This window comes from Pithys albifrons, chromosome 6 (assembly GCF_047495875.1).
Source record: "Pithys albifrons albifrons isolate INPA30051 chromosome 6, PitAlb_v1, whole genome shotgun sequence".
Lineage (NCBI taxonomy): Eukaryota > Metazoa > Chordata > Aves > Passeriformes > Thamnophilidae > Pithys > Pithys albifrons.
In genome coordinates, this window is record NC_092463.1 from 60,236,585 (window position 1) to 60,250,808 (window position 14,224).

Genomic DNA, 14,224 nt, shown 5'->3' on the forward strand with positions numbered 1-14,224 from the left:
GCCGACCCTGGCAACTACAGGCCTGTCAGCCTGACCTCCGTGCCTGGCAGATCAGCCTGAGTGCAATCACACAGCACCTTCAGGGTGGACAAGGGATTAGACCCAGCCAGCAGGGGTTTAGGAGGGGCAGGTCCTGTCTGACCAACCTGATCTCTTTTTACGATCAGGTGACCCACCTGGTGGATGAGGGGAAGGCTGTGAATGTGTCTGTCTAGACTTCAGCAAGGCCTTTGACACTGTCTCCCATAATAAACTCCTGGAAAAGCTGGTAGCCCATGGCTTGGACAGGTGTACCCTCTCCTGGATTAGGAGCTGGCTGGAGAGTCGGGCCCAGAGAGTGCTGGTGAATGGAGCTGCATCCAGCTGGTCACTAGTGGTGTCCCCAGGTGTCTGTGTTGGGCCCAGTCCTGTTTAACATCTTTATTGGTGATTTAGATGAGGAGATTGAGTCCATCATCAGCAAATTTGCTGATGACACCAAGTTGGGAGGGAGTGTCGACCTGCTGGAAGGCAGGAGGGCTCTGCAGAGGGATCTGGATAGACTTGAGAGATGGGCTGATTCCAATGGGATGAGGTTTAACAAGGTCAAGTGCTGGGTCCTGCCCTTTGGCCACAACCCCCTGCAGTGCTCCAGGCTGGGCACAGAGTGGCTGGAAAGCAGCCAGGCAGAAAGGGACCTGGGGGGGACTCATTGACAGGAAGCTCAACAGGAGCCAACAGTATGCCCAGGTGGCCAAGAAGGCCAATGGGATCCTGGCCTGGATCAAACATTGCGTGGCCAGCAGGCCCAGGGTAGTGACCCTTCCCCTGTACTCTGTGTTGGTGAGGCCACACCTTGAGTGTTGTGTTCAATTCTGGGCCCCTCAGTTCAGGAAAGAGATTGAGGGGCTGGAGCGGGGCCAGAGAAGAGAAACGAGGCTGATGAAGGTACTGGAGCACAAGTCCTGTGGGGAGAGCTGAGGGAGTTTAGCCTGGAGAAGAGGAGGCTGAGAGGTGACCTCATCACTGTCTAGAACTACCTGAAGGGAAGTTCTAACCAGGTGGGGGTTGGTCTCCCAGGCACTCAGCAATAGGACAAGGGGGCTTGGGCTCAAGCTCTGCCAGGGGAAATTTAAGTTGGAGATCAGAAAAAATTCTTTGCAGAGAGAGTGCTCAGGCATTGGAATGGCCTGCCCAGAGAGGGGGTGGATTCACCATCCCTGGAGGTTTTTAAACTGAGATTGGCCGTGGTACTGAGTGCCATGATCTGGTAAAGGGACTGGAGTTGGACCAAGGGTTGGACTTGATGATCTCGGAGGTCTTTTCCAACCTAACAGATTCTATGATTCCTTCTCCTGTTCATGTAATATTTTAGTTTTTCCCCAAATAATTGCTGGGATTTGTTTCTCATATGACTGAGTTAACCTTCAGCTGGAGCTCATCTGCCTTATTTTCTGTCTGGAAAAGGTGTTAGAGGGTGTGGATTTAGAAGTGCAGTTTGACTTGTGTATCTCTGCCTATAGCAGTAAAACTTGATGCTACAGAAGTGGAGAAAAATCATAGCAAGGAAAATATGATGGTTTTACCTCCATTTCACTTGTTTCAGGTGGTTTTGGATGTTGGCTGTGGAACTGGAATACTCTCCATGTTTGCTGCCAAAGCGGGTGCCAAGAAAGTGATTGGAGTCGACCAATCTGAGATCCTCTATCAAGCAATGGACATCATTAGGTAGGAAAAGTTACTAGAAAAGGAGGGTAATTACTACTGTAAGAAGTTACTAAAATGCTGTTGCTAGTTATTGATCTCCTATCACTCAGTCTGTGTTTTATTGAAGGCATTCTTTGCCCTAAGAAAGAACCCAGATTTTGATGTTCTGGGAAGTTGTTTGCCCTCCTGATAGGAATAATTAAAGCAGACCTTCCCCCTAATTGTACCACAGGCCAGTGCTGCCTGGCTGTAGAGGCTCCAGCTGAATGCTGCCTGTCCATTTTCCATTCTTACATTTTAAATGTTGCTACTGATCAAGTCTTAAGTTAGACACCAAGAAGATGTGACAAACTTCACCTGGCTGCACTGCTTTGAGTTATATAAAGTTCTGATTTAGATAAGCTCAGTGAAAGCAGTTCAAGTGTGTGTGTGCAGATATAGTTGTTTAATTTTCTGTTTCAATATGGGAATTTTAAATTATTTCTCTACTTTGTATTACAGAAAATAGCAGCCCTACCCTATGAACTGCTCACCCCTAATTCAGCATTATCCACGGACTTGCTGAGCTTGCCTTCTGTCCCCTTAGGTCATTAAATGTGTTAATTAGTATCAGAATTAGCACTGAGCCCTGAGGAACACCTCTGGTAATTGGCTGCTGGTTAGGATTTGTACTCCTCCTCTCACCTCTTGAGCTTCATACTGTAGGCAGCTTTCTGCCCATCCCAGGGTTCATTTGCCCACACCATGTGTCACTAATTAACCTATGGAGTATATTAAGGGACACTGTGAGCATATGGAAAAATGAAGCAACAACATTCTGAAGATTTAAAAAGGATTTCCCAGCGTGAGACAGCAGGTGTAGGTGTGTGCTGTTGGTAGCTGAGGTATGTAGGGTTTTTTATTTAGGTTGATTTTGTAAGAGCAACTGTGTGTGGGGAAAAAAAAGTCCAGGTAGATGCTGAAGAATTTGGGAGTGACAGATTTTTTTAGGCAAGCTTAAGTTGTACAGAAGTAATGTTGTCTGGGCAGAATTGGGTAGGTGCCCCTTCACACTGCACACTTGGATGCTGCAAAATTACTCTGTTAAATAAATATCTGGTTGGGGAAGGTACCATGTTAAGCACTAACTTCATATTTGATGAAAATCTGGTGCAAGAATTTGTTCCTTAAAGAGAATTTTTTCTGGGAGTCCCTGACATCTTCAGAGTAGTTACAAATGTGAAATAGTGGTTTATTTCTAATGTACTAGATACAAGTTTAGGGTTGTTCTTATCTTCCAACAAGTGCACAAAGTTCTTTGAGTGTTATCTATGCTTAAGGGAGACTAAAAGTAACAGTCAACATGTATTACCTGTGGTGAGGAGAAGGGCAGGCCTTTAGGAGAAACAATGAATCAAAACTCTTAAGTGACGAATTGCCACTTGGAGTGCACAGAGTCATCCGTAGGGCTGCACATTTATAGATACTTTCTGCTGTAAAAGGTTCAATCCACATTAATGTCTCCAGTTCGCATCAAAACAATTTATATTTGTCTGGTTAAACCTACACTTTTCCTAAGGCAGTAAAGCTGACAAACTTGCAGTGGAATAACAAATATTTATTGGAATACTAAACAACTCTGTGTAGCTTAAAAATGACTTTTGCATTGTGCTTCCACCTGTGATTCAAATATGTGCTCAAGAGTTTTTGTCCCTCCCAGAATTTGGGTTAATTTCTAGTATGCTAATTACTGGAAACAGTTCAATCCATGTGTGCAAGTAAACTGGAATAAGTAGCCTGAGCAGCCTTAAAAAAATAAACTTACTTTTGACTAAATGATTGCCTTCTCCTTTTCTTGCTGTGAATAGTGCCTGCAGAACTTCTAGCACAGTAAATTGACTTGATTTTTGTCATCTATCACTGCTATGGTAGAATAGAAAGTTGAAATATAATTGTTAAATAGCGTGTCAGCAGTTTTTCCTCCAATGTGTGAACTGCATTGGTTGGTTTGGGGTTTTCTTAACATTATAATTGCAAACAAGTGTGTAACTAATTTATATTTTTCCTCTCTTGATTTAAATCATGCCCTTGTATGTGGTCATTTAGGAGGTTATCCTTAGATCTTTTTTTAACCTTAAATTATTGCTGTGGGTGGTAGCATTTAACATTTTATTTCTCACTTTGACCTTCTGGTTTTACTTCTGTTTATAACATTAAAGATAATATTAGTGATGAACTGCTACTCTTGTAACAGAAGGCTGTCTTGTGTGAAGCATTGAACTGGTCTTTGCAACAGCCCACATGTTCAAGTAGCCCTTTGACCCTTTCCTTTCCTTTCCCTTCATTCTGATCGTTCTCCCATTGTCTTTGAGACTGAATTTTTCATGTGATTACTGGTCTGCATTGAAGGCCAGACAGAATGTAAGAGTAAGATATCAGGATAACAACCGAAGGGACAGAGATAAGAACTGCAGTGGGAAAATAAATTTCAGTGCTGAGAATACTTTTCTGCTCTCTGTGAGAACAGCTTTGTAATAAAGGTGTGTGCAAGAAAGACTAATGTGGTTTGCCAAGAAGAAAAATAGTAGATTTCAAGCATTTACATACTCAGTAATTTCAGTGTTGTGCAGTTACTGTTTCAAAACCTGTGGTCCCATCACAAACCCCTCCTCCTATGCAGGGTGGTTGTACCATTACAGACACCTGAGGTAATACCTGAGTACTGCAGTGCTTTTGCCCACCACCATAGGGAGGATGCCTGTATTGTGGAATAGCTGTAAGACTGATCTAGAGGGAATATTTGTTCTCAGTGGCTTCGCAGCTGCTTTGGTTAAATAAAAAACCAAGTCGTGCAAAACAGCCCTGTAAGGAAGTCAATTTCCATTGCTGTCCTGGTGTGGTGAACAGGCTCTGATTGCTGTAGAATTCTGCTGTGGAGGTCAAAGGAGGAGAAATGGAACAAGCAACTCTTAGAGGGAGGACCATCAGTTCCAAATTGTCCTCTTCTCTCTTTTCCTCGTTTTTGAAGCTTGCACATTTGCATGCCTTGCACGTTGCAGGTACACAGATCTCCTGTCTGCCATCTTTGCCTGGCACTTAATCTGCTGCAGTTTTTAGCTACTTGGAAACATTCCCTCTGAAATATAACTGAGGAATATTGTGTTCTAGTGCTTTGTAGATATCAATATCTCTCTTGACAGCAGAAATCAGAAATAGAAACTAATTTGTTTGTGTTCTGACTTGCAGATTAAATAAACTTGAAAATATTGTTACATTAGTCAAAGGAAGAATTGAAGAAGTAGATCTGCCTGTGGAAAAAGTGGATGTAATTATATCTGAATGGATGGTAAGGTGCATGAATATTCTTCTCAAGATATAGTTATTTTCAGGAAGAAATGTGTTTTTATTTAATTTGAAAAGTTATTCTTTAGGTGATGCTGTTTCTTTAACCAAAACACCTATTATGCTTCAACAGTGTCTAAGCCAATGTGAGAGATGGGATGGCAGTCCTGATTGTGTGGTACTTGGATACAATTCCTTCTCCTTCTTGTTCCAGCTCTTTCAAATCCAGGTTCTCTAAGTACAATTGGGCTGCTTTGCGTGCAGTAGTAAGTTTGTTTAGTTGGTTTGCAAATCTCCAAAGCACTTCTGTCACTGCTCAGGTGAAAGTAATGGAGAAACATTGTGTTAGTCACCTAGCCAGGTCATCCTGATGAGTGAAATACTTCAGTCTGCACATTCAGCTGAGGACTGTCCTGCCTGCTGGAAGGCAATGAGGAGGTGGTGAGGTGCTTGCTCTGGGAATCTGCCAATACAGGGACAGCTGGAAAACAGTGTGACTGTTCATTGCCCCTTTTTAGTGTAGCAATAAAATAACTGATTTTTAAAATACAAAGTTACTGAGATGGACAACAGGAAACAGTGTCTCAGTGAGCCATCTCCTGGAATCCACTGGATTTTGGCCTGCTGTGCCTTCCTTTCCTGTGCTGGCTGGTGGTGTGACACACTTGTGCTTGCTGCCTGCCATTCATCCTAACAAGGAAATCTGGATTGCAAGACCCAGGGCCAGGCTGAACTTCATAGAGACCATCAAAAACGTGGTAGGAAACATCTCTGGTAAGTTTGTGGGTTTGGGGTTTTTTGTGAACTTCTGCTTTTCAGTCTCTTCATATCACAGACCTTCAGAAAGCACTTTAAAATGCAGGTTTTCTTCAGGCTCATTCCAGCTGTTGAGACTTAAAAATTCTTTTCTGCTTGAAATTTAAGACCAGTAACAAAAACTTAAGTTCAAAGTTACTTGTTTTTTTGGTGGGTTTTGTTTCTTTACAAACTGTGGCCATTCTACTCTACATAAGGCCCTTTGGAAGAGAGGTCATGTATTCCTCTGGATCCAAACCTGTCTGGTTTTCAGGGAAAGGTGAAAATAAATGTGTTTGCTTTTTCTGTGGGTTGTTTTTTTGATGTTGTTTTTTGGGGTTGTTTTTTGTTATTGTTGTGTGTTTGTTTTTTCTTTTAAAACTACATATTTCAGTGACCTGGAAATCTGCAGCTTTCCCTCCATTGCTATAATGTACATCATTTGAAGCATGAGCTTAGTTTAGTGTTGAGGTCATTAGTTTCAAGACAGGTTTAAGCCATTGGCTTAAACTAGAGGTTTAAAAATAGCACATTATGGTTGGTGATTTCTAGCAGAATAGTGGCTTCACTAGAAATGTAATTACAGTTCTTTCAGAGAAACCTTTGATCAGTTGCCTAATGTGTGCACCAAGATTAATGTTCCCAAGACCACATTTCTCATTCTGGAGCCCAAGATTTGGTTTTAAAAGGATCTTGAGCAGCTGAACTGAAGTGATGTAAATCAGTGCCTCTAAGGTGAAGTAAAGGATTTCAAAAATCAGCTCTTGTAAGAAATGAAGTATTGAATGTTCCAGGTTTTTCATTTGTGTGCTGATTTACCTTTTAATGTCATAATTGCATAGCCATGTGCATTTCACTTAATTAGATGTTCTAAATATTTGGGAATGTTAGAATTTTATAGGTTGCTGCAATACAGAGATAAAGAGGACAATGCTGTGGAAGTAAGATTGATAGCTGGGCAGTGTACACTGTTGCAACACTGCTCAGAAAGGAACATTATGTTGCCTAGATGCAGATGAAGATTTCTCTTTGTCTGGCTTTCTTGTGTGAATTTGCTTTTTCATTTCCTTCTCTGGTGTGAAATCTGTTGTTAATATGTGAATATAAGTGCTTGAAAATGTAGGAAATGTTGGAGCGTGAGAGCAAAAAGGAAGTCAGTTTTTGGCTCTTCATGGAGGGAATCTGTATGGACTGGCAGGAAAATTCTCAGGGGAACCCTTGTTTTCTTTGTAACAGAAATGTGAAAACTTGCTGTTCTGTTTAGAAAACAAGCTGCTTTTAGATTAGTAATGTCAGACCCTTTTGTGGAGCCAGGGCTCTGTTGTGCTTGGTGCAGAGCAGTGCTTCAGACCAGTACACTGCAAGCCTCTTTTTAGAGCTCTGTCTGGAGCATTAGAAAATTAAAAACAAGAGTGAGACAAGAGAGAGGAAAAGTACTGCGTTTTCCAGGGATTGTTTCTAGATTAAGCTTTCTGAGAAAGATGTCAGAGAGCAGGGTCTTGTAAAAGGCCCAGCGTTGCATTATGAGCATCTCCAATGTAATGGTTTCTGATGATCATTCTCTTAATTGCAGAAATGACCTCTGACTGTCACAAACTGCTTGCTGTTCTTCCCTCTTTCATTTTTAAATTTGTTCCCTTATAATATGGATAAATGGGAGAAGCATCTTAAATATTACACAATGGGCAAGGAGTGTGTGTGGGGGTGTATAGGTAGAAATTCAAATGTATTGCCATCTTCCAAAATAATATTTTCCCATTTTAAATTCATCTGGTTATGGTTTTGTCACTCTTCCAGGTTTAGAGGCTGAATGATGAGCAGCTCTGTCTGTTCAGTGGTTTTATTTAAGTCTGTGTGCTGGTTTAAAGGCGGACCAGCAGGGGAAATGAACTCACCACGAGAGAGATTATAAGTCAGAGCTAAAATTTAATAATGGTATTACAATAAATACACTGACACAAAAGGGAAATTGCTTTCAACTCACAAAAACCCAGCAGTATAACCCAGTGTCCTGAGGCACAAACCCAAGGAGGTTTGTTTGCCCTTGTGCTGAGACCCCTGTGGCTCCCCCAAGTCCAGAGCAAAAGGAAATGAAAAACCTGTTGGTGCAGGCGAGGGCTGTGGTCTGGGCGAGAGTGGCAGTCGTAGTCTGGCCGAGAGTGGTGATCTCCTCCTGTCAAGGTCCTGCTGCTCCTCTGGATCCGACAAGAAGTTCCCGAGGTCTTCTTACCCACCCCTTATGTACCCTCAGGGAGCACCCAGTCCCTCCCCCTGGGTGGGGACTCACACAATGGGTGATTAACTCTGGGAGTCATGGGGTGTTGTTAAACTGTTGATGGCCCAGCAGCCACACCCCATCAGGCTGAGTGTGAAGGTGCTAATGACTCCCTGGGCAGCTGCTGCTAATGGTCCATTTTCCTTGGGGAATGAATAGAGGGGGTAGAATACACAGCTTTGATCATCCCCCCCCCCCAGTGTTAACTGGTCCCTACTGCTGAACTGGGACAGTCTGTGAAAGAAATCAGCAATGATCTTGCTTTTAATGTGCTATATTCAGTTTGTGGTATCTGAAGTGTGTGTGTTTGACAGTGTTGAAACCAGACCACAAGCAGGACCTCTCTGATTGTGTTCAACTGAAACCAGTGTGTAAAAACCACAGAGAAACAGTGGGAGGGGTGAAGAGCTGTGGGCTTGTTCTCTTGGTGCCCAAAAGTCAGATTGCTGAAGATTGAGGGCCCACTGGACTTCAAAGCCCTCTGGTCCATCTTCTGAGGCTTTTTCATTCCAAGTACAGCTGTACATTTTTAGCAAGGTGTTGGTAGAGTGTGTGATGTGGCACAAGGACTTCCTGCACTCTGTGGACCAGGAGCACAAGGGAGATTGGGGGGCCTGAAGGGCCATTTCACCACATAAGCCACATTGCCTTGAGAGAGTAGAAGAATGGCCAAGTTCTACAACCAAACTGATGCTAAGTCTTCTGGTCTTTGGCGAAAGGATGGAGGAAGAATGTCAGAATGGGTGAATTTCATGTCACATCTCACTACTGGCCTTGGTTTTGTATAGATTTCCCTGTCCAGGATTGTTTGATGCTCTGTATCAGATATGCAAGCCTCTGAGGCACGAAACCTTTAAAAGCCTTAATTTGTCAAACTGTGGCTTACTGTCAGTGACTTACAGGTACCAGCCTCTAAAATTTTGTGACTGTTCTGCTTGTACTGTAGGGCACCTACAAATAAATCTCTTACTTCTTATTCCAAGTGTAGACTTACATGAATCACCTGGGCAGGAAAACATTTGCTACAAAGATACAAAAAAGGTGGCTGCATGATTTCTCAGTATTTTGGTAGGGAAATTTTAATCTTCACAGGCTGTTTATTGAAAGGATAAGTGCAGAAAGAAACTAAATGTTTGTAGTGCTTTTCTGGAATGTTCCTCCCCAGCTGCATCTGTGTATGTGGGTTTTTTTGCTGTCAGTATGCTTGTGCTTCTTTTCTCCAGCTGAAGCTATAAAGCTAAAGGTTGCAAGAGTTACTCACTTGAAAAATACCTGCATTTCTTGTTTGTGAAGGGGTTATATTGTGAGGGACAATTGCCTGAGATGGCTGTCTCAGTAACAATGTCAGTGTACAGCATGTGCTGATAAATGAGATTTTTTTATGCAGTGCTTTATGGTACTGAATATGCAGCAGAGTTTTATGCAGGGAAAAACTGGGGAAGAGATGGACTGTCAGATAAAGTGAGGGTACAATCCAGTGCTCTCGGCTCTTAATCGTATCTCCGGTCAGATAGCTAATATTTTTTTCCTTCTTTTTCTCTTCTTCCTGTTGTATTTCTTTCATATTTCATTCTGTAATCTTAATATTTGGAGGTGCATTAATACAAGTGTTCTATTTATGTAACAGTTAAAATTTGTAACTATGTGAGAATTGAGCGTTTTTTGTGTTCTTAATACGGTGTGAGGTGCGTACTAAGTAGCTGAATGCTCTAATTTCTTTAGAGCAAAATGGTTTTTATGAAGGAATTTTGTTTCCTTGCATGATTGTTTTGGGGTTTTTTTGCCAACACCAATAATGGGTATCACTTTTCTGCTCTTCACATCTTCCCATTTGGTGTTCTCACTCCTGTTTGTTTAAGGACACAACAGGGTGTGTATAATGACAGAGTCAAGCTGTGGTTCTGAAATTTGTGAGCATCCTCTGCCAGTAATGAATTTTATTTTTTCTAAATTAAATCATAGATGGGAGATCAGCATGAGGGCTGACTTAGCATGTGGGGAATGGTGCTTCAGCCGAGCATGCAGAGGAGTTTGTGGAGCTGCTGCTTGTCATTTAAATGCGCCACAGGTTTGGGGGGGATATTTTCAAGGGAAAAAAAGTAATTTTTCATGACATCAAGTGGGCCACATCAGTTTTGTAATGCCAGATAACATTTTGTGTCTGAAATCAGAATCTGTTGTCCAATCTGTGCTGCATACCCTCTGTGACTTGTTTGACTCATAAGCCCCTGGAAATCTTGTAGTTAGAAACTTCAGTTTAAAAAATTATGCACATTTTTGTATCACTAGATGTTAGAAAAGATGGAAGTCTGGGCCAGTTATTTGGTATTTCATCTCATTAAATATTTAGTATTGTGCCCTACTGAATGTGGAGAACCAGATCAGGTGCAGTAGTGTTACAGGAAATAATAAAATACATCTTTGATAGAAGGCAGAGGGGAAACAACCCTGTTTCAAGTAGTTAAATATTTCTTCTCAATTCTATCTTTACACCTTTTTTGTCTGCTATGCCAAAAATTCTGCTAATTCTTGATATTGTAAACATGCTAATGCCACCTTTTTATGCTTTTAAAGAGCTTAATCTGTTTTTCTCCACAAAGATTATCATGATAAGTAGTGAAGCACTAAAGTTAAAAGAACTTGCCATACTTTTGTTTTGATCCATTGATAAAATATTTTTGTGTAGCTTTGAATGAAAGTGAAAATAAACATGAGAATGCTGTAGTGTATGTGAATAATAGAGAAAAATTTAACAATGCAGGATATTGAGTCATCAAAGCTTTGTGAGCTTTCTGTTATGAAGAATACAAATCTAAAGGATATGAAAGAAATGCAGCAATACTGATATTGCTCTGCATTCAGATATGCCAGTGGGCTCAGACATTTTTGGTGGGTGTCTTGGGCAGACATGAGGTGGGGCAGATGTTCCTCTGGTGTTTCTATTCCTCTCCACATCTGTTTACATCAGGCTGTGCTGCTTGCTGGGGAACATTTCCTTTCAGCTTTGCAAATGTGAAAAATAAGGAACTTCATTTTGAGAAGGAAACGGCCACTTTTGAGTATAAAATGCGCAATGTGACGTTGTGGCATTTAAGATGTTCTGTGTATTCTGCTTGTCTTTCACAGAGAAAGTGTCACACTTCATGTCTTAGCTTAGCCACTGTCAAGATTGTGCTAATAATATGCAGCTCACAGATATGCATCCTGGAGATCAATTTACAGTACTTAATATTGAGGATGTCAATACATGCCCAAGGAAAGCCACTCCCCTGCATTCCTGGGGGACACACAATAGTGCCCCACAGCATCCCAGGGAAAGGCTGTCAGGTCTCATTCATTTTCCAGGTGGCACCCCTACAGGTGGGGCAGCAGCCTGTGAAATTACATTCCAAATTACCCTAGAGAGGAGCACAGCACACTGAGCACAATGCTGTGGCATAAGGAGTAAATGGTTCAGTACCACTCTTGGTCTGTGGATCGTACAGGAATGCTGTGGTGAGTTTGGGGGAAGATGGAACTGGGAATGGGGGGGCAACAAGTGCCGGAGTGGAAGGGTCAGGGAAAGGACAGTGAGAATTGTTCTGTGTTTCTCATGAGCAGAAGTGTCTTCCAGCTGTACTTCGTGCACTTGGTTGGCAGACACAGGTGATGGGCAGAGAGAAGGCAGTCAGGAGCTGATCCATAAAAATGTCACTTTGTAAGTTATTGACTCTGGCTGTTAACTAGTCTTAAGTTACATCCTAGAAGTTACACTTAAAATACTGTGAAAACACGTCATTTTCAGTTAAAGGCATCTAAAAATAGTTTTTCTGAGCTAAACATACTCTGTTTTTAAAACTGTAAGAATGATGCTATAGAAAAGAAAGCTGGGGTTCCATTCTGTGCTTTTGGCTTGCTGTGAGCATCAAATAACCTCTGCCTGATGCAATTGGAGCTCCTGACCTTGTCAGCTGTCCAGCAAAGGTTACTGACCATCCTGTTGCTCCCAGAGCAGTAATCTGCATTCAGGACTTGTGCTAAGGACTTCCAGAAGTCAGACAGTAAAGTGGAAGAACAGGCAGCATCAGGAGGAAAAGCCTCCAGTGGAGCACTGCCATGTTACCAGAAGAAACAAACAAGTTGAGAAGAGGACATGGCCATTATTTTCACACTATGTTCCTGTTGAATGCACATATGGCAAGTTTCTGGGTTTTCCAGTTTTGGTTTTAGTTCTGAAGGCTGCAGGTAGTGACATTTATTCTGAACTTGCAGGTTTTTTTGTTGCAAGAGTCTTAAGCAAAATTAACATCCAGGATGGCACAAACTTGAAGAAAATTTGGTGATGTTAGCAGTGCAGTTTCCATGGAGTGCTGTCTGTCTACAGTAGTGGCATGATGACTTGAAAAATAAAAAATCTCTATGACTATACAAATACGGAAGTGCAGGAAAAGTGAATTGTTTAGATTGGAAAAGACCTCAAGGATCATTGAGTTCCCCCAGCAGTGCCAAGCCCATCACTGGCCAAGCCCACCATGTCCCCAGGTGCCACATCTACATGTCTTTTGTATGCCTGCAGGGATGGTGACTCCACCACTGCCCTGGGCAGCCTGTTCCAATGCTTGACAATCCTTTCAGTGAGGAAATATTCCCTGCTATCCCAACTGAACCTCTCCTGATGCAGCTGCTTGGCTTTCCTTTGTTGGGTTGGTGCTGACTGGGCTTGCAGGGCTGCAGGTCCAAACTCTGGGCTTCAGTTGTCCATTCTCTTCTTTCCTATTCAAGCCCCATGAACAAGCTGTGCTTTAAGCAAAATGAGAATAAAGATGCTAAGTGAAAATGCAAACCCTGTATTGTTATTTGTCTTAATTGATTTGATGTAAGGATGTAGATGAAATAATTCCAGTATTGAGTGGGATTAAGGATTGTAGTCAAACGTGGAAGACAGGAAGGGTATAAAGTCAGTTAATCTACTGGAAAACAAAGGGCTGAATATCTCAAATCTACAGTTCATTTAAAAGCAGTTGAGAAACTGGACGTTTTCTATAAAAATGCTGATTTGTTCTAATACTGCTATATGAGGTTTTTAATATCTCAAATGTTTAAATAAGAGATGTTTTTCTGTTTTAGGAAATGGTTCACTCAAGTTTACAGTAACTTATTCTGAAAATCAGTAGGACTATGATTAGCCTGCCATAAAATTAATCCCAGCACAAAAAATAACCCCTATGCAAATCTGGTTGTAAGCATTTTTATCCTGGAAATTTTAAGTCCAGATGCTGCTAAATGATGTAGAACACCCAGAGAACATTCAGTGTCTTTGGTACATGATTTATTTGCGCCTGTCTCGATGAGCATTGCCCAGGGTGTGAGACAGGGCACCACGAGGTTGCAAATATGAAGTAGCAAAGATCCATTTGGTGTTTCTCTGACAGTGATCTTAGTGCTACTTGCAGTTCTGAGGAGGAAGGGATTTTTTTTGTTTTGGAACCTCCCAGGTATTACTAAAAATCAGTATGTGCAGCTTTTTACTTCATTTGAGTTGAATTTGATTTCTTTTGATGTTGTAAGACTTGTCAAGTAATTATTGGATATTTATTGTCTATAGTTGATTAATTTAGTATTTGCTACATACTTGACGTTTGGGAAATTAAAGATAATACTTTATATAACTGAAGTTTTGAAGTGACAACACTGTTGTTCAGAAACTCAGGAGGTGCTGGCTCTTCTTGAGGTGTGTGGGCAAATAAAGTTCTTAAGCTGTGTTGATAAAATCTATCTGTTAGGATTATTAAATAGGCTGCATAAGAAGCATGATAATTTCTAAATTCTTTCCCTTCTTCCATAAACAGGGGTATTTCCTTCTCTTTGAGTCAATGCTGGATTCTGTCATCTATGCAAAGGACAAGTACCTGGCAGAGGGAGGCTCAGGTTGGTGCTCAATTCCTTTAATACGTTTAGCTCTGGGGAGAAACCAAATGAACTCAGAATAAGCTATGCATGGATGAGAAATTTTGTCAGTCTCAGTGAAAAATGTTTTCATTAGCAGGAGCTTCATGGCATTAATTTACTATATGGGTAATAGAAGCACATTAGGTGGGGTATCATGGTCTCAAGTTAATGATGTTTTTAAGAATAGATATGCCTGGCTTATTTATTCTTAAATACAGT

At 41.5% G+C, this 14,224-nt stretch overlaps 1 protein-coding gene across 3 annotated transcripts in view; it reads left to right on the forward strand.

Moving 5' to 3' along the window:
• PRMT3 (protein arginine methyltransferase 3) overlaps nucleotides 1-14,224 on the forward strand; it is a 62,415-nt gene that overhangs the window by 16,705 nt on the left and 31,486 nt on the right. For 2 of the 3 annotated variants that reach the window (XM_071559100.1, XM_071559101.1), the window contains 3 exons: nucleotides 1,586-1,707; nucleotides 4,912-5,011; nucleotides 13,906-13,984. In XM_071559100.1, coding sequence (XP_071415201.1) covers nucleotides 1,586-1,707; nucleotides 4,912-5,011; nucleotides 13,906-13,984 — 301 coding nt within the window. The remainder of the gene's footprint in view (nucleotides 1-1,585; nucleotides 1,708-4,911; nucleotides 5,012-13,905; nucleotides 13,985-14,224) is intronic. The other variant, XM_071559103.1, reaches the window with a different exon arrangement.